The sequence below is a fragment of the Elephantulus edwardii genome, unplaced genomic scaffold, assembly GCF_000299155.1.
Source record: "Elephantulus edwardii isolate Elephantulus edwardi_28Jun2011 unplaced genomic scaffold, EleEdw1.0 scaffold00014, whole genome shotgun sequence".
NCBI lineage: Eukaryota > Metazoa > Chordata > Mammalia > Macroscelidea > Macroscelididae > Elephantulus > Elephantulus edwardii.
In genome coordinates this window covers 16,532,669-16,551,424 of record NW_006399764.1, presented here as the reverse complement: position 1 = coordinate 16,551,424, position 18,756 = coordinate 16,532,669, and the positions used below count along the sequence as shown (strand labels likewise).

The 18,756-nt window shown below is 37.5% G+C and overlaps 1 protein-coding gene across 1 annotated transcript in view; it reads left to right on the top strand.

Annotated features, from left to right (window-relative positions):
• Positions 1-18,756, top strand: part of CCDC171 (coiled-coil domain containing 171) — a 313,076-nt gene that overhangs the window by 129,151 nt on the left and 165,169 nt on the right. The window contains exons 16-17 of the mRNA XM_006881285.1: positions 2,398-2,902; positions 5,141-5,257. Of these exons, the coding sequence (XP_006881347.1) occupies positions 2,398-2,902; positions 5,141-5,257 (622 nt within the window). The remainder of the gene's footprint in view (positions 1-2,397; positions 2,903-5,140; positions 5,258-18,756) is intronic.

Below are 18,756 nucleotides of genomic sequence, written 5' to 3'. Positions count from 1 at the left end.
AAATAATAAAATAAAAAAAAATTAAAAAAGAAAAGAAATACAGTCTGTCAAATTTAGATATATTTAAAGAAATGTATTCCCATTCACCTTCCATCCCTGTTCCACATCCTTGTTCCTGGCGTATCTGTTGCATAGTCACTTGTAAATTTTGCTTAATCCTTGTTTCAAGTTTGTGCATGTCATAGGGTTTATCTTCGTTGCCTTTGATTTTGTACTCCTCCTTCAGTCTTCTTCTTGGTCTTAGTAATTTTGTGCTGACCTTTTCCTTATTGTATATTGCCATTTTCTTCGCCCGAAGTAATGCATATCAGCCTTCTATTTAAGGGTTTGCTGTTTCTTCTCTCACTCCTGGTTAAACCTCAGGGAGTGCTTGTGCATGTAAAACTTTTCTTGACTTTTTATGATAGTGAGCTCACACACTGTTTGTCTTTTATGGTTGACTAATTGGACTCAGCATAGTGGCCTTTAAGTTCATCTGTGTTATGAAGAGTTTTGCAGATTCACTGTTATTCTTTGATAATTCATAGCATTTCCAGTGGGTGGGTGTGTGTTCATCCATTTATGAGCATTGAGGCTATTTTAATAGTTGTGTTGTTGTGAATAATGCTGCCGTAGACATAGGTGTGCATGTATCTGTTCATGTTATAGCTTTCATTTCTATAGGCCATATGCTTGTCTGTCTATTTCTCTCTCTCTCTCTATCTTTCTATCTATCATTACTAAACTCTATGATTTTTTTACTCCTTTAGTGAAGTCTTTTGATACACACAAGTGTGTAATTTTTTAGAAGATCCCAGTTGTCTGTTGTTTATCCATTTTCAGATACATTTGTGGGTGTAATTCTGCCATATGTTGTTGTGTATCTTCGGAACTGACCCTTCAGTGGGTTTTCAAAAGTGTTAAATAGTACAGGAGGAGATTGACCATCTTTTCTCCTATAGAACAGTTTATGGAATTTGAACTGTGTGCCTTTGGGGTGGCAGTGCAGTTCCTTACCACTAAGCCCCCAGAGCTCCATATATTAGGCCCCCGGATTGTTCCTACTTTTCTTTTATAGTCATTGTAGTTGTAGATTTTACATTTAGGTCTGATTAGTGTTCCTTCCTTCCTCCCTCCCTCCCTTCCTTTTTTTACTTTTTTAGTGCAGTAAAAGGTTAAGATCCTGTTTGAGTTTTCGGCAAATCGATGTTTTTCCAGCACCATTTCTTTTTTTTTTTTTTTTTAAGATAATTTTTATTTATTTATTTATTCTTTTTATGTGTGTACCGTCAAATTGGATCTGACTGGTACAGGAGGCGATTGTTCCTCCTTCTTCAGCAGACCATCTGGTGGATTTGAACCGCGCCCAGCACCATTTCTTAAAGAGAATTTATTTTGTCCATTGAACGTAGAGGTCCATAGTGAATGGATTTCTTTCTGGATGCTTCTATTCCATTGGCCTATGTGTCAGATGTACCAATACCAGGGTGTTTTTGTGTAACTTTCCTGTTCACATTTTTGACCAAATTTTTTAAATTCATGTGCTTCTTATTTCATTGTTGGTGTTTTTGTTATCATATAATCTTTTACCTTAACATTTTCTTGATTATTAAGCTTGTGATTTCATGGCCAACTGCATTCTTTTCTAATGATCAAAATGTGTTTGTGGTTACAATTTCTTTTCATTTACAATTAAGTTTTATGTTGTATGCACCTTGCTTAAGAAAGAAGGGGCATACAGCTATTGATGCCCAGTTCAAATAGCATTTCTCCCTACTGTTGGCACAGTGCTTGGGGAGTGGGTGAGACAGGGTGTGCTCTGAGGGGCTGTCCATTTGCTCTAATAAGCAGGATGGGTAGAGGGTGAGAAAGGGTGTGCTCTGAGGGCCTGTCCCATCAACTTTACTATGCAGGGAGCAGCTAAATGCTGTTTGGTATATCATTGATTTAACTCCTTACTTATTTTTGCAAAAAGTAAAGTCTTCATGTATAGCTTTGACAGTGTAACTTCATTTAAAAGTAGAAGTAAATGTTGGTAAAGAATGGGAGAGATTTTCTGCAGAGAGAGCATGTTTTCTTGTACCAAATATGTGTATTTATGCCCAGATGTACAGTGTACAGGAAGCTCATGACGTTGTTTTAAATTTATGTGTTCTGCTTTATGTAAAGCTTTTATGTCAGAGGATTTAAAAATCAATGCCCGCATTCAGATCTAAGCTGTTTGGCTTACTACAGTTGGACATTTTGAATAGTTTAGTACATAGGTCTTTTGAAAAGGAAGGAGTCACTGTCAGCAGGGTTTTGGTTTTTTTCTTATTTTTTGTTGTTTTTTTTTTTAACTTCCTCAGTAAAGGTGAATGAATCAAATGTCTGTTTATTACTTGGTCAAATATAATAAAGTTAATTTTTCTCTTTTAGAAATTTCAGGAAATTGCTGAAAAAAATTTGGAAAAATCGAACCTTATTGAGAAGTCACATGAACAGTTGGTTCTTGAAAATACACATTTCAAAAATGTGTTGTCACAGACGCATCGGGAGCAAGCGTCCTTGCTGGCGGCCTGTGCTCTGCTGGCTGGGGCCCTGTATCCGCTGTATAGCCGGTCATGTGCCTTGTCCACACAGAGGGATTTTCTCCAAGACCAAGTCAACACGTTCGAGTTGTTCAAATTGGAAGTTCGAACTATAGCCCAGGCCTTGTCAAGCATAGAGGAGAAGAAGCAGGAGGAAGGCAAGATGAAGAAGAAATCCTTCAAGGGGTTGATACGTGTGTTTCGGAAGGGGGTTATTGCGATTTTGGCAGCAAACAGACTCAAGATTTTAGGCCAGTCTTGTGCTTCTCTCTTTACCTGGATGGAGAATTTCAAAGAAGGCATAGGAATGCTAGTGTGTACAGGAGAGCCGAAAGACAAGCATAAGTTTCCAAGTAAGATCATTTGCATTGTATTTGATCTAAGTTGTCTTTAAGTGAAATACACAGTATGAAGATATGTGGCTTCAAATATATGCAAAAGCTTAAAAAAGTCATACAGCATATTAAATCAGAAATATTAATTTATGTATCTAAATTTGGCTTTGATTTTCGGTTTTAAAACAAATACACACACACACACACACACACACACACACATATCTGTGAAACAGCACATGTGTTGTTATGTACTGCCAATTAAAACTGACTCATAGCTGATTCTCCAGTAAATCAAACAGGAGGAGATTGTCTTTCTCCCACAGGACTACTGGTAGATTTGAACTCTGCACCTTTGCTTCTTACCACTAGACCACATGATATAGAGATATAGATGATAGAGATAGAGATCTCTCTCTCCATATGTATCTGTGTGACTTGTTGTTGTTGAGTGCTGCTGAGTGGGAACCAACCCACAGGAGAGCCTCCAGCAGGTTTTCAGAAGCAGTAAATATGTCAATGGAGGAGATTGCCCATCTTTCTCCTGCAGAGCAGCTGGTGGATTTAAACCATGTGCATTTGGGATTTCAGTGCAGCTTCTTAGCACATGGCCATCAGAGTTCCTGATCCTGTGCAATTTACTGCTTCTGAAAACCCACCAGAGGGCCAGCTATGGGTCAGTTCTGAATGTACAGCAGACAACGACATTGATAATTTATACTTAACAGCAAAGGACAACAACAATATGTATGTGTATATACAGAGCCTCAGAATCCTTGCCGCCAAGGAGCAGCCTGGTTTGACCCTTTCCAGGTTGAATCTGTTTGTTTTCCTAGCAGTCCATGGTACCCTCAATACTCTTCTCCAGCACCACAGCTCAAAGGTGTCAATTGTCCTTCTGTCCTCCTTGGTCATTGTCCAACTCTCTGATGCGTAACTAGTGATTGCAAAGACCATGGCCTGTATCAGACGCACCTTAGTCTCCAAAGAGACAACATTGCTCTTCAGTACTTTGGAGAGGTCCCTGACAGCAGACTTTCCCATGGCAATATGTCTTCTAATTTCCTGGCTGCTGGTGCCAAGAGTGTTGACTGTGGAGCCAAGCAAACTGAAGCTGTGGAACAATCTCAATCTCTTCACCATCCATCCTGACGATGCCAGTTGGCCCAGTGGTGAGAATCTTTGTCTTCTTGACATTGGGCCTCAATCTATACTGGAGGCTGCAGTCCTTGATCCTCTGCAGCAAGCGCTTCATACTTTGAACATGTTGTAAGGAGGGACAGGTCCTTGGAGAGGGACATCATGCTTGGTAGGGTGGAGGGACAGTGCAGAAGGGGAAGGCCCCCTGTGAGGTGCATTGATTCAGTGACTGGGGTAATCGGGATGGGTGTGTCGGAGATGGTGTGATTGGCACAGGACAGAGCAGAGTTCAGGGATGTTGTACATAGGGTCACTATGAGTCGCAAGCGACGCGATGGCACATAACAACAACAACAACAACAACAACAACATGTTTATATATACACATAATGATGTATAAACACATACACACATAATGTGTAAAACTTGATAGCTATAATTTGAGTTTAGAGATCAAGTTGAAATTACATGTACATTATTTACTCATTACTGTTGAGTCAGCACTAACTCATAGCACATCTTCTAGCAGGATTTTAGAGACTGTAAATTGCACAGGAGGAGAATGCCTATCTCTCTCCCAGAGCAACTGGTGGACTCAATCCAATTACCTTTAGGTTAACAGCAGTACACTCTACAGCCTGTGCCACAGGACCTTTATTATATACTTCTGTATTATATAAACTTAACTGAGATGTCAGGTTTATATAGTGATACTTCAGTTAGGTTAAACCAGAGCTACTGCTGCCCTATTTAAAATTTATTATCAGTATGACTTATTTCTACTTTCTATAAATCAGTATAAAATGATATATTAGAAATATGCTGAAAAATTGATGAAAATATGATTTTTCTCCATTAACATTTTTGAATATTTGATTCTTCTGAGGAAATAATGATCAAATTTTAACTTACAAAGAAGAAGGCTGTTAAAGAATATGAATGAGAACTCAAGAACATTTCTCTATTTTTCATTTGTCAGTTTATAGTTAAGGCATATACAGGGAGCAGGTGTGTGCAAGTTTTGGTCTTTTAAAGTAGCTGAACACTGCTATGTATTTTCAATGTAAATTTTAGTGGCATTTCGTAGCCCTTCTTCATGGCTTTCTCTCCCTGTAGAACATCAGAAGGAGCAGTCTCGTTGTTTACAAGCGTTCAGTTGGCTCACCAGTTCTGACCTTCTTACTGCCATAATCAGTTCGATGGTCGAATTGCAGGAAGTTATTAGCAAAACAGGTACTGTCCCTTCTTTGTAATCATTTCAAAGTACACTTAAAAGCAAATATCCAGAAATGTTTGATAGTAAAAATTCTAGAAAGTAATTTAGAAAGAAAATTTGATCTCATCTATCTTTTTTTCAGGTACAGAAAGATTATTAAATATGTATTTAATGATATAGTGAGTCAATGTAAATGTTTTTATATTTTCATTTACTTAAAAAAATTTATTTTATTAATTTTCATGAACATTTACAGAAATTGTGGATTTCCATTCATTCATTGTTGCACTTTTCTCCCTGCCCAGCCCTCCTCCCCAGTTCGCTCCTCTCTTTGAAAAGTGAAAGAAAAATTCTTTCATCAGTATACAATCCCCCGCCCCCTTCCCACCACCCTGAGTACACTTCACTATGCAGCCTTAATTCTGGACTCTTGTGGTAACCATGAGTCAATGTAAAATTTTTTAAAGAAATTATTTTAATGAAAGTTTAGAGAGACTTTGGATTTCCATTCGTTCATTGTTGCACAGTTTCCTCCCTGCCCATCCCTCACCCCAGTTCACTTTTCTCTTTGGAAAGTAAAAAAAAAATTAAATTATTTCATTGTTTTATGATTTCCCCATGGTGGAATGGACTGGGTAGTGGAAAAATTGTGTAACATTGAAATAATAGTTGACTCCTTTTACCAAGTGTGGAACCACCTATAATCAGAGATTTGACTTTATTTTCCAGTGAAAAATGTGGCTATGCCACTGGAATGGTTACCACCATTCTAGACATATTAATAGTAAAAATAGTATTCTAGACTTGTTAACACATTTCCCTTAATGAAATGTGGTGTTGATAATAGGTAATTTAATTCTTCAGAGAACTCTTATGCAAATACAGATAATTTGTTGTGATTTCAAATAATATAATAATGGCTAGATGTAGGCTCTGATAATAGCAAACTGATGATTTAAAAGTTATTCTTCTGTTGGATGACAGTATACATATTTACTGTATTGGCAAAAACACATCAAGTGGGCTAAGCTTGAAATAAAAGTCTAAATGGAATATATTTTAAATTTTTAAAAAATTTTATTTTTTTTTCATGTGTACCATCAAATTGAATCTGACTGGTGCAGGAGGAGACTGCCCCTCCTTTTCCACCAGAGCATCTGGTGGATTCGAACCACACATGTCTGGGATTGCAGTGCAGCTTCTTGCCACTAGGTCACCAGAGCTCCCTCTAAATGAAATACATTTTAAGTGTTTTGTTTTTATAACTTAAGCTGAGCCAGAGAACCCTTCACAAAAGATCATAAATTGTATAATTCTGCTTATCTTGACTGTCTCGTTTAGACAGTTCTGTAGAGATGGAAGCATATGATGGTTTCCTTTGACTCAAAAAGGGACTGCGTAATGATAAGGTGTGATTTGTAAGGGTTTATTTTGGGGGCACTGAAGTTGATTTCATGACTCTATGAAAGATTAAAAATCATTGATTCACACTTTTTGAATGGGTAGATGAATTATCCCTCAAAAGAGCGTTTTTTAAAAAATGTGACATGTCGTAACTACTGATTCCATTCCTTTATGTTAGATGGAAAAGTATCCCTGAAAGCTTACCTGGTGTTCTTGGCTTCAGCTTGGTCATAAGGTTAACCCTAGTGGGATGGTGAATGCTGGCAAGAAACAAGGATGGATTTGTGGATGATTTCAGCCGTTACAATATTTGCAAGAGAGAATTTTTCTATTTTAGGAAAAATACAAATTTTTGCATCCACATCTCAGCACTGTTATAAACAAAATCTGGTCAATTCAGAAGATTCTAAAGCAAAACAAATCAGAATAGAACAACAATAACAACGAAACATTTTCTCACTAGGCACTAATAATTATAGTCAACATTTATATATATCCTTTCATTTGTTTAATCTGTGTATTTTTCTTTCCCTCCACTCATAGTCTGTACTGTGGTGCCATAGCATATCTCCTGTTGCATATCATCATTTAGAAAATTATTTTTCAATAACGTAAAAATTACGGAAAAATACAAATACTAAATTGTTGTTGTTTTTGTTATGTGTCATCGAATCACCTGTGACTCAACCAATTCTATGTATAATAGCTCTGAACCCTGTCCTATCCTGAGCCAATCTCACTGTCTCCAACACATCCTGCTCTTATTACCCCAGTCACTGTGTCAATCCATCTCATCCTCTCTTGTGTTGTCCATCCACTCTTCCAAGCATGATGTCCTTTTCCAAGTACTGGTTCTTCTTGGCAACATGTCCAGAGTATGAGAGATGGAGCTTCAGAATCCTTGCCTCCAGAGGGCAGTTTGGTTTCACCCTCTCTAAGACAGACCTGTTTGTTTTCTTGGCAATCCATAGGATTTTCAGTATTCTTCTCTAGCACCGCAACTCAAAGGCATCAATTCTTTTTCTGTTATCCTTATTAATTGTCTAGCTCTCTGATGTATAGCAAGTAATTGCAAACACCATGGCCTGGATCAGGCGCACTTTAGTCTCTAGGTTGACATCTTACTTACATCTCTGCACTTCAGCATTCTGGAGAGGTCCTTGACTGTAGACTTTTCTAATCCAATTAATCTTTTTTTGACTTCCTGGGTTCTAAGAGTGTTAATTGTGGACCCTAGCAAGCTGAAATTGTTAACAATCTCAATCTCTTCTCCATTTATCATGGTGCTGCCAATTGACCCAGTAGTGAGAATCTTTGTTTTCTTGATGTTGAGCTTCCATCTGTATTGAAGACTGCAGCCCTTGACTTTCTTCATCGGATGCGTCAAGTCTTCCTCAGTTTCAGCAATCAAGAATGTGTCATCTCGGTAACTCAAGTGGTTGATGAGTGTTTCTTCAATTTTGATGCCACATTCCTCCTCTTAAAGACCAACTTCTTGAATGATATGTTCCACATATAGATTGAAGAGGTATGGAGACAGACCACATCCCTGACACACTTCTTTCTTGATTTTGAACCCTGCAGTGTGTCAGAGGCAATGCGATTAGCACAGGATAGAGCAGGGTTTAGGGCTGTTGTACATAGGGTCGCTCTGAGTCGCCAACAACTCGACGGCACATAACAACAATAACAACAGTGTTTCCTTGCACTGTTCTGATGACTGCCTTCTGATCCAAGTATAAGTTTTGCAAGCAGGTGTGCTGGGATTCCAGTTCTTCTCAAGGTTAGCCACAATTTGTTATGATTTACATAGTCAAATGCCTTTGCTTAGTCGATGAAATACAGATAGACATTCTTCTGGTAATCTCTGCTTTCAGCCAAGATCCATCTGACATTGACAATGATGTCCCTAGTGCCACAGCCTCTTCTAAATGCAGCCTGTACTTCTGGTGGTTCTCTGTTGATTTATTTTTCCAAATGTTTTTGAATAATGAGCAAGATTTTGCTTGTGTGTGATATTAGTGATATTGTTTGATAATTCCCATTCTCTGGAACTTTCTATTTTGTTAAAATATTTGAGAAAGTTACTGACATAATACACCATCACTCTATCCGCTTTTAGTGTAATTTCCTACAAGGATTTCCTCATATATAGAGGTAATCCAACCATTACTATAAGGAAGCAGTACTGATACATTACCATCTTTTCTACAGACTCCATCCCATTTTCATTCATTGTATCAGCTTTGTCCCTGATGACAAGCAGATCCAGTTCAGGGTTATGTCTTGCCTTTAATCGTGTTTCTTTCATCTTCCTCAATGTGAAATAGTCTCTCAGCCTTTAGTCTCTCGCAGTGTGGGGCCATTTCCTGTCGTGATCACATACTCCTTAAAATCACATTATTTGATGTTTCCTCTTGATTGGATTAAAAGTTTCTATCTTTGGTAAGAAAACCACAGGAGTGGTGCTGTGATTTGCTTATGGCATCTTAAGCGAGCTAATTTAATAAATATTATGTTTTGAATTTTTATCTTGTTTCTAGAATAGTTATCTTCAGGATAATTTTTAATATCTTAGTAGAATACTATTACGTAGAGAGTTCTTAACTTAACAATCTTATTTTGCTTTCATCATAGAACAGAGCAGGATTATCAGCTCATTATTCCTGCGTCATCTAAGATTATGGGCCCCTTCTTAATTTTTTTAGTCAAGTGAGAAACTGAAATGACAAGATCTTGGGAAAGTCTAAAGTAAGACAATATACTTTGAATTAGATTTTTCTTACTTTTAACTACCACACCTGGATATACTTTTATATAGAGATGCAGCTAACAAGGTTTAGTCCTGACAAATGCACATCACATAGGCACCTCCAGCCTGTGGAGGCGGATTGCGTGTTGCCATAACGCTGAACATGGTTCACTGGAGCTTCCAGAAAAAAGATGGTCCAGAAAGAAAGGTCTAGTGAGAAGGAGCTCATGAAAACCATCACTTCCTTTCCTTTATTTTTAAAAGAACTGTTGAAAATTTCAACCATCTTAGATGTGAAGACTTGGTATTTCTTGCATCACTGTAATATTTTCTTTTTAAACTTATGAAGACTCTGCTACACATATGCCAATACCTAGTAGTAATAGTAGCCTTTAATATAAGAAATTGTAACTGGGTTGCTTCTTGTATTATCTTTGCTCTAAGGTAAAAAAAAAAAAGCAGAACATATGCTTTAAAACAGGTTCACATTTATTTCATTACTGAATTATATGAATATTAGGTATTTGGGAGAGAGAACATCTTCTTAAAACATGTTGACTTGTAGCAGAATCTAGATTAAGAACTTGGACTCTGAACTTGAATCTGGACTTTATTGTTTCTTAATTGTATGACATCGGGCAGTTTACTTATTACTTCTTCAGTCTTAATATTCTCATCTGTAAAATTTGACTCAGATTCTGGCTGTTAGAGCTAGCTCTTATAAAGAGTACATGTAACCTGCTTAAACAGATCCTTTGTATCTGTACAAATGTCCAGTAAATGTTACTGTTTTATTTCTTTCTTGACCCTCATGTCTCAGTGGAAATAGAATAGTGTTTTTAACTTCTCATGGACTGCAAGGTCAATATTGACATCTTGTTTTCATTGCTTAAAAAGTGCTAAGGGTAGTTTACCCTTGTTACTTTTTTAAACTTTACTGAAGTTTTTATAGGCAGTGGGCAAAGACCCCAATTACCATGTTGCCTCTGGAAATACTGGACAGGTGGCAACGTTCTTGCTTTCATTAAAGTGTTTGCCCACTTGAGATAAATTACCTCTTCTAGGTATCCAAATGGTGTGCCTGCAAGAGATCATTTACCTCAAACAGGGGAGACTGTTTCTTCCACCGAAGGGCTGGGATATCAATCATTATGGGTATGGACTAAACCCTATATATGGCTGGAGGTTTTCATTTGACTTGCCCCGACAGAATTTCTTAAGATAGAAGCAAATGTTTCTTTGATTTGAAACATCTATAAACAAACACAGGAGTAGATGAATATGCTTAGAATGTGTATACGTGTTGTAGCACATTTTCTCCAGAATTTTCCGAAAAGATAGATGACCCAAATAGGTCCCTGTCTGTACAACTCAAAACTTTTTATTTCATTGTGTATTCTGAGTTCACTTTCTGGAGGTCATTGCAAACCTTGGAGGCAAAATTTAAAAAAACTACGTTATGTTCAGCCTAACTTTAGAGGTTTTGTACCTAGGAATTTCAAAGCAATCAAGAAAAATATTTTTATCAGTAAGAAGTTATTACTATATTTAAAAAAATTTGCAGATGCTTTCTTGGATTTAGCTTCAATAAAAATTAAATAGCACCAGAAGCCTTGTTGCCGTTAGGTGTGGTCCATGGACAAACAGCATCAGCTTCAACTGGGAATCTGTGAGAAAAGCAGACTCTCACTCAATAGAGTCTTCATCTTAACAAGATTCATAGATGATTCAGATGCACAATAAAGTTTATGAAGCAGTAATTTAGAGGAATGTGTTATTTATATAACTTTACTCATATCTGGCAATAAACAGGTGCTATCCTGTGCTTCTGCCACTAGAGTACATTCTTGTGAGCTTTATTTTACTTCTTGATTTACTAAAATTTCATGTTATTTTAAGTATTATTTTTATATCTCTCATTTATCAAAGATTGCATCAGGAAAAAATCAAACCTATAGAAAAAAGAAAGAATTTTATAGTGAACAAAAATTTTTTTTAAAAAATAAATATTTATTTTCTTGTAATTTTAAGAACAATTCTTAGAATAATTTTTGACATTTTGAAAAGACAATATATAATTTATTCTTGAAGTGATTGCTCTTCACTGTAAATTTTCTATGTCACAGCTTTTGGAAGAAATGAAATTATTTATGGAATAAATTTGTTAGCACAGCTCTAAAGTAATGTGCACAACATTTAAAAATGAGGTAAAGAGGAGATGGTTTTTGTAAAAGAACAAACATTTTTCTCAACTGTTTATTAAAATATTATGTATATATTTAGAAATAGGTATTGATTTAGCCCAGCTTCATTCTACAAAAAAAAAACAACCCACAACATTCTGGCAGCTTATAGGCATTTGGAAAAAGGAACTGTTTGATACCCACTAAAATTAAAGCAATAATGTTTTAGGAAATTGGAACAAGAAGTGGAACAAGATAACTATGGTGACCCACAAGAATCTGGACTCGGTGAAGAAGACTGTGGTATCAGGATTGGAGGAAGAGTCATCAACAACCTGTGTTATGCAGGTGACACAACTCTGCTTGCTCATAGGAGGCCTTGGGGTGCTTGCTGCAAAAGATCAAAACACTGTAGCCTTCAATATGGATTACATCTCAACATCAAGAAAATTAAAATTCTCACCAGTGGGCCCAATAGGTAACATCATGATAGATGGAGAAGAGATTGAAGTTGTCAACAATTTTGTCTCGCTTGGATCCACAGTCAACACTCATAATACCAACAGAAGGAATCAAAATTTATATCACAGTTGAAAAATGTGCTGACAAGAACCTTTCCTAAGAGCTCAAGAGTAAAGCCGTCAGTTTAAAGACTAGGATGTGCCTCATCCAAGGATGGTTTTTTCAATTACTAGATATATATGTGACAGTTGTGCAGTGAGTTAAGATGACAGAAGAATCATCGATGCCTGTGAGTTGTGATATTAGAGAAGAGCACTGAATACGCCATGGACTGCCAAAAGAAAAAACAAGTCTGTCTTGGAGAGAGAGTGACCACAGTTTTCCTTTGGAAGCAAGGATGGTGAGGCTTCATCTCACATACTTTGGGTGTGTTGTTCGGGGTGGCCCGTCCTTGGATACAGACATCATGGTACAGGTCGGTGTAGGAGAGGAAGACTCTCAACACAATGGATTAACATGGTGACTGTAATTATGGGCTCAGGTTTATTTTGGAGATGGCAAGGATGATATAAGATTGGGCCAGGGCCAGGTCTGTTGTTCATAGGGTCACTCTGAGTTGCAGTCGATTCAGTGGCACGTAACAAGAAGTCTATGAGGATTTTCATCTGACCCTCCGAAGAAAAGGAAAGCTTCTAGCCTGCGAAAGGTCTTCAGGGCAACCCTTGAGGTGGAGTGACAGGGTGACTGGACCGGTGGGCGTAAACACAGCAAGATTGTGAGGCTGATACAGGATGGAACAAACTTTGATTGCTTGTTTCGGGTGTACAAGTTCCCAGGGCCCAAGTACAGACAGACGTCTTGGCTTTGCCTCTCCAAATCCATTCTTCACCATATTCCAGCCTGGGAGAAGCTGGCCGTATACCTCTGTGACAGCTCTCATGTGCACCAACTTGGAGATCAGAGGGAAGAAGTCAGGGAGACCCGGATGCACATGCCTTGCACTCTCTTTCCCTCGCGGGCTGCCTCTGAAGGCAGTTCTCTCCTTGGGACTTCTTTCTTTTCCAGAACAGCTTCCTCCGCTTTCCATTTCTGGCCTAGGGATTATAATTACTCCGTAGGTACTAGAGATCTGTGTGTCCTCCACTCCACCTACACCTTTGCAAATGGTTTATTAAACCCACCTCAGATGATTCTAATTTGAATGCACCATCTGTTTTCTGCTGAAACCCTGACTGATAGACACCAATTGAGGAAGTGAATGACTCTAATGAGTGTGTAACAAATCCTTTTGGAAGTTTGGTGGTTTTAATTCTTTGCTTTCAGCAAAACTGACAAGAAACTAATTGAGGTCTCATTAGAGTGAGCATTAAAAATAATTTTTGATGTTAAATCATCAGTGAATTCTAGTACATAACTAGCAGTTCAAGAAATTAAGTGCTATTGGTATAAAAATACTCCTTTTATTTATAGTTTTTCATATAAACAATATGTTTATGTGCTTATATTTATAAAATATAAAAATAGGTGGTTGAGGTCAAACGTATCTTATTCTTGCAATAAGTTAATTCATTGTCCTCTGAATTAATTAGGGAAAGTATAACTGTAACTATCTTGTTTAGCAGTATATGTAGAAGAAATATTTCAGTTATATTCAATAATAGTTATTTCTACAAACCGAATACATTTATGTTGTCGGTGATTTTTATATTAAGTGTATACTTGACTTCTGCTTCCATCGGCCTTGATTGTGGATCCAAATAAAACAAAATCCTTTGGTAGTGACAGTGCCTGTTGGCTTTGCTGTGAGGAGTTTTGTTTTCTTGATGTTGAAGTGTTATCCATACTCAAGGCGGTGATCTTTGACCTTCTTCACTAAGTGCTTCACATCTTCTTCACTTTCAGCAAGTAAGTTTGTGTCATCTGCATAATGCAGGTTGTTGATGAGACTTCTTCAGTCCTGATGGTATATTCTTTTTTGGGTAGTCCTTTTCCTTGGATTATTTGCTGAAAAGTTTGAAATAGTATGGTGAAAGGATACAATACTGACACATATCTTTTCTGATTTTAAACCATGCAGTATCTCCTTGTGCTATTTGAAATAAGAGCTGGCTAATTATTTGGACATGTTGTAAGGAGGGATTGGTCCTTGGAGAGGGACATCATGCTTGGTAGGGTGGAGGGACAGTGCAGGAGGGGAAGGCCCTCTATGAGGTGGATTGATTCAGTGACTGGGGTAATTGGGATGGGAGTGTTGGAGATAGTGTGATTGGCACAGGATAGAGCAGGGATTAGGGCAGCTGGACATAGGATCGCTATGAGTTGCAAGTGACTCAACGGCACATAACAAAAACAACAATTATCAGAATAAATCTATACTCCCTGGTTAGTTATCATAGTGAGATTTTTAGTTGTTCATATCTATTCATTTGCATTGCACCCTAAATAATAATTCTTTTTTATTTTTTTAAAACCTTCTTTAACAAGAACAGTCTGCAAGCAATTGGAAGCATTTCAGTATTCTTTCAAAAGTTGCCTCTATCCAGATGGCATACATTTGAGCTAAAGATTCACAATCCTTTTCTTTATGATGTAAATTGCATTGAGAATGTTGACCTCGCCAAAGGTAAATCCATGGACTTCAGCACAAAAATCTAATATAGACTATAAGGAAATTGACTCTTCGATTGTAAACTACTCCATGTTGTAAACTAAACTATGGAAGTTTTAATTATATTTGCAACAGTCTATTTCTGTGAATCAGGATTTTCATATCTTAAGACATAAAAACAGAAAATAACTCACTGTTCAAGAAGATATGTGACTTGCCTTGATGAAAACCACCACATAGTTCAGTGGTCTTATTCTTCTGAAGCAAGAGTTTTTACTTTGTTATGTCTTTTAAAAATGAACTTTCCATTCTCTCTGATATAAATCCAGTGCCTTACGTGTAGTGCGCTAATAATCAAAGAGAAAATATTTTAATAAATGCTTTTCAACAAAATGTGTTTGTTCTTTAATTCTCCAAGCTTTGATTTATGCATTTAAAATGCTTATTCTGTGAAGGGGCCCTGTAGGAGTCACCAGATTACCAAAAGTATCCATAGCACAAAAGCAGAAACAGCTGCTTTTGAGGATCATTCCCAGATATCATTTGTCAGAGTTAAGATAGAGACCCATTTCTTTTCTTGTTTGAAAATGATTGTTTTAATGCTCGAATAGTCCTTTTGTTGAATACGTATGTCTGTTGTGCTATTTACTGTTATAACTGCCAGAAATCCCCTCTCCTCGTTGCCTGCCACAATGTCTTATACTTAATAGCTTGCTGCTTAATTAGTGATTGAGGAAAGTAATACACAATGTTTTTAAAAATAGTTATTTCTGTGAAGATGTTCATCCTCAGGAAAAACTTTACATAGGATAAAAGCCTTCAGGATAAAGACCACCCTGAAGCTTCCATCATTCTTAATAGTTTGGTGGTTTCTATAAATCTTTTATACATAATGTTTAAATATGGTTATAGATGAAAACATATAGTTCTACATGAGAAAGTCATATAGTTGAGGCCCCCTTGTGATTTATTTTTCCACTTTTATAGTGGATATATTTTCATATCACTAAAGTTGTTGTTGTTGTTGTTGTTGTTGTTGTTTAATGCCGTCGAGTCGTAGATGACTCATAGCGACCCTATGAACGAACAGCCTGAGCACTGTTCGTACATAGAGTTTCTGGAGGCAAGCCATTTCGGAAGTGGATGCCGCTCCTGCTTCCAGGCTTGATTTAGTCGGGAAGCTCCAGCCAACACTGTCCACCATGGGTGCCCATTACCACAATTGACGCATCACTGTCACAGTCTTCAGCATCACAGCAACCACGAGTTACCTCTGTACAGCAATGCACAGACCAGTGCTATACCACCTAGAAGAATGTTTGACAGGAAGACAATTTGAACCTGGCCGAGGGCCACAGATGACAATCACCCACCTTCGGCTTGGTTGCACAGCTTCCTTCCACTAGGCCAACGTAGCTCTCTCTTGGTCATCGTCATTGTTATTTTGTTTAATGCTGTTGAGTTGTAGACGACTCATAGTGACCCTATGAACGAACAGCCTGAGCACTGTTAGTACATAGAGTTTCCAGAGGCAAGTATTAATGTATAGTTTTTTTGGGGGGGAATAATTTACTTAAAAATATGACTTCATTTCCATATTGCTTTATCAATATTTCAGTCTTGCATATGTAGTTATTACATTTTATCTGGTAGTTATCAGAATATTTTTGAGTGTCTAAGCCATAAGAGAAAAAAAATATCTAGTTATATTAATGACCAGATGACCAATTAGCGCAAGAACATTGTATTCAGTAATCCATTTTTTCCATCATTCAACTAAATATGCCATCTATCGTATATTAATACTTGAGCCCATTTTCTGCCTTTGCTGTACTCTGTTAGTTTCCCTCTCCCTTATTATGTTAGTATCATCCTGATTCCCCCCCTCAGTGTCTATCTTAAAAATAGGTGAGATAGATTCTGCTTCTTTCTTTTTTATGTTTTGGTGCAGTTTCCTAGATTGTTTTCACTATTTGTTTAAAACAGAGCAGTGCATTGATGCGAACAACTTATTGCAGTAAGATGTTTAAAATTGTTGTATATATTCCTGTCTCCCAAACTATTAACAGTTTGGAGATACAAGCATGATTTTACAGAGAAGAATGTTTGAAATGATAATGTATTAGGATCACTGAAGGGAAGTGCAAGGGAATAACGTGTAAGATGTTCCTGGGAAGCAATACACAAGGGCCAGACCATGTGGTTCCTGCTGAATTATGATTTCATAAGTTTGAAGCTTGTTCCTAAATATGAAATGAGGTAATTGGAGGATTAAAAGCTGGCAGCATGACAAGATTCCATTTCTGTTTTAAAATTCTGTTTCCGGTATGGAGGATGGTTTGAAGAAAGGCAAGAATGGAGGAGAATGGAAAGAATCCTGCCAACTGTGTCCTGTTTCCATCCTGAACTGTAACCTGTTAACATCCGTAATAAGATATACAAAGAGAAAAAAATCACAAGGGAAGAATAGACTGGGCATTTATCAACCTGAAATATCTGAAGAATGAACACAATTTTTGAGCTGTAATACTTGGCAAAATATTGAATAAGGCACAGATAATGAAAACAAAACAGAAGGAATACATAGAGTCACTGTACCAAAAAGACCTGGCCAACACTGAATCCTTTCAGGAAGTAGCATACTGTCTAAATCAAATGGTACTGAAGGAGGAAGTCCAGGCTGCACTGAAAACATTGGGTGGGGCGGGTCTGGGGGGAGGATCTGGGAATGGACAGAATATCAATTGAATGGTTTTACCTCAAACAGATGCAGCTCTGAGTGTACTCAGTTGTCTGTACCAAGAAATTTGGAAGATCTGCATGGGATATACCATACATATGCTTTCTTGTGTTCTATTTGCTATGCAAAGGCATTGAACTATATAGTAAATGTATCATAGTAAATTATGGATAGCATTGAGAAGAATGGCAATTTCAGAACACTTAATTGTGCTCATGCTGGATGTATACCTGGCAAATTTAAGCAGTTTAACGGGATACTTTATGGCTTAAAATCATCAATTGTATAAGTCAGAGGTATGTCTTTCATCATATCTATTCAATTTGTATGCTGAGCAAGTAGTTTGAGAAACCGTACTATATGAAAAAAGAACTTGTCGTTGGGATTGGAGGAGGATTTATCAACAATCTACAGTAGGCAGATAACATAAACTTACTTGCTAAAAGTGAAGAGGACTTGAAACACATACTGAAATTCAGTGTAGATTATACCTCAACATCAAGGAAATGAAAATGTTCCCTACTGAACCAATAGGAAACATCGTGATAAGTGAAGAAAAGATGGAAGTGGTCTAGGATTTAATTTAACTTGAGTTTAATACCCATTGCAGCTGGAGTCAAGAAGTCAAAAGATGACTTAGGTTGGGGAAATGTGCTGTCAGGGACTACTTTACAGTGTTAACGATTGAGGAAGCCAGTTTAACGTGTGCCTGACGTAAGCCATGGTTACTATTGGTGCTTTTGAATTGTGTAGACTAAGAATATTGACTATATTGTGCACTGCAGAAAGAACAAACATATAAGCCTTGGAAGAAGAGTAACTGCCCAGTTGCTCCTTAGAGGCAATGATTTTAAAACTTTATTTCATATAAATTGGACATGTTATATAAGGAAGGGCCAATCCTTGAAGGTGGCTTCATGCCTGGAAAGGTGGTGGTTGTTAGGTGCCATCGAGTCGAGTACTATTTATAGTGATCTTCTGAAGAGCAGATCTGAACCCTGTCCTCTCCTGTGCCATCATCTCTGACATACCCGAGCCCTTTGCTGCAGTCATCATTACAGTTCATCTCACTGTCTTTCTTCTACTTGTCGACCTTCCACCTTTCCAGGCATGGGGTAGCATCTCCTAACAGCATGCTCAAAATACGTGAGATGAAGCTTCACCATCCTTGCCTCGAAGGAGTACTCTGGCTGTATTTTTTCCCCCCAGGACATATCTGTTTGTTGTTTTGGCAGGCCATGGGATAATCAGTGCTCTTCTCCAACACCACAGCTCAAGGGCATTAATTCTTCTCCTGTCATACTTTTTCATTGGCCAGCTTTCAGACACATAGCAAGTGATTGAGAAGACCATGGCCTAAATGAAGT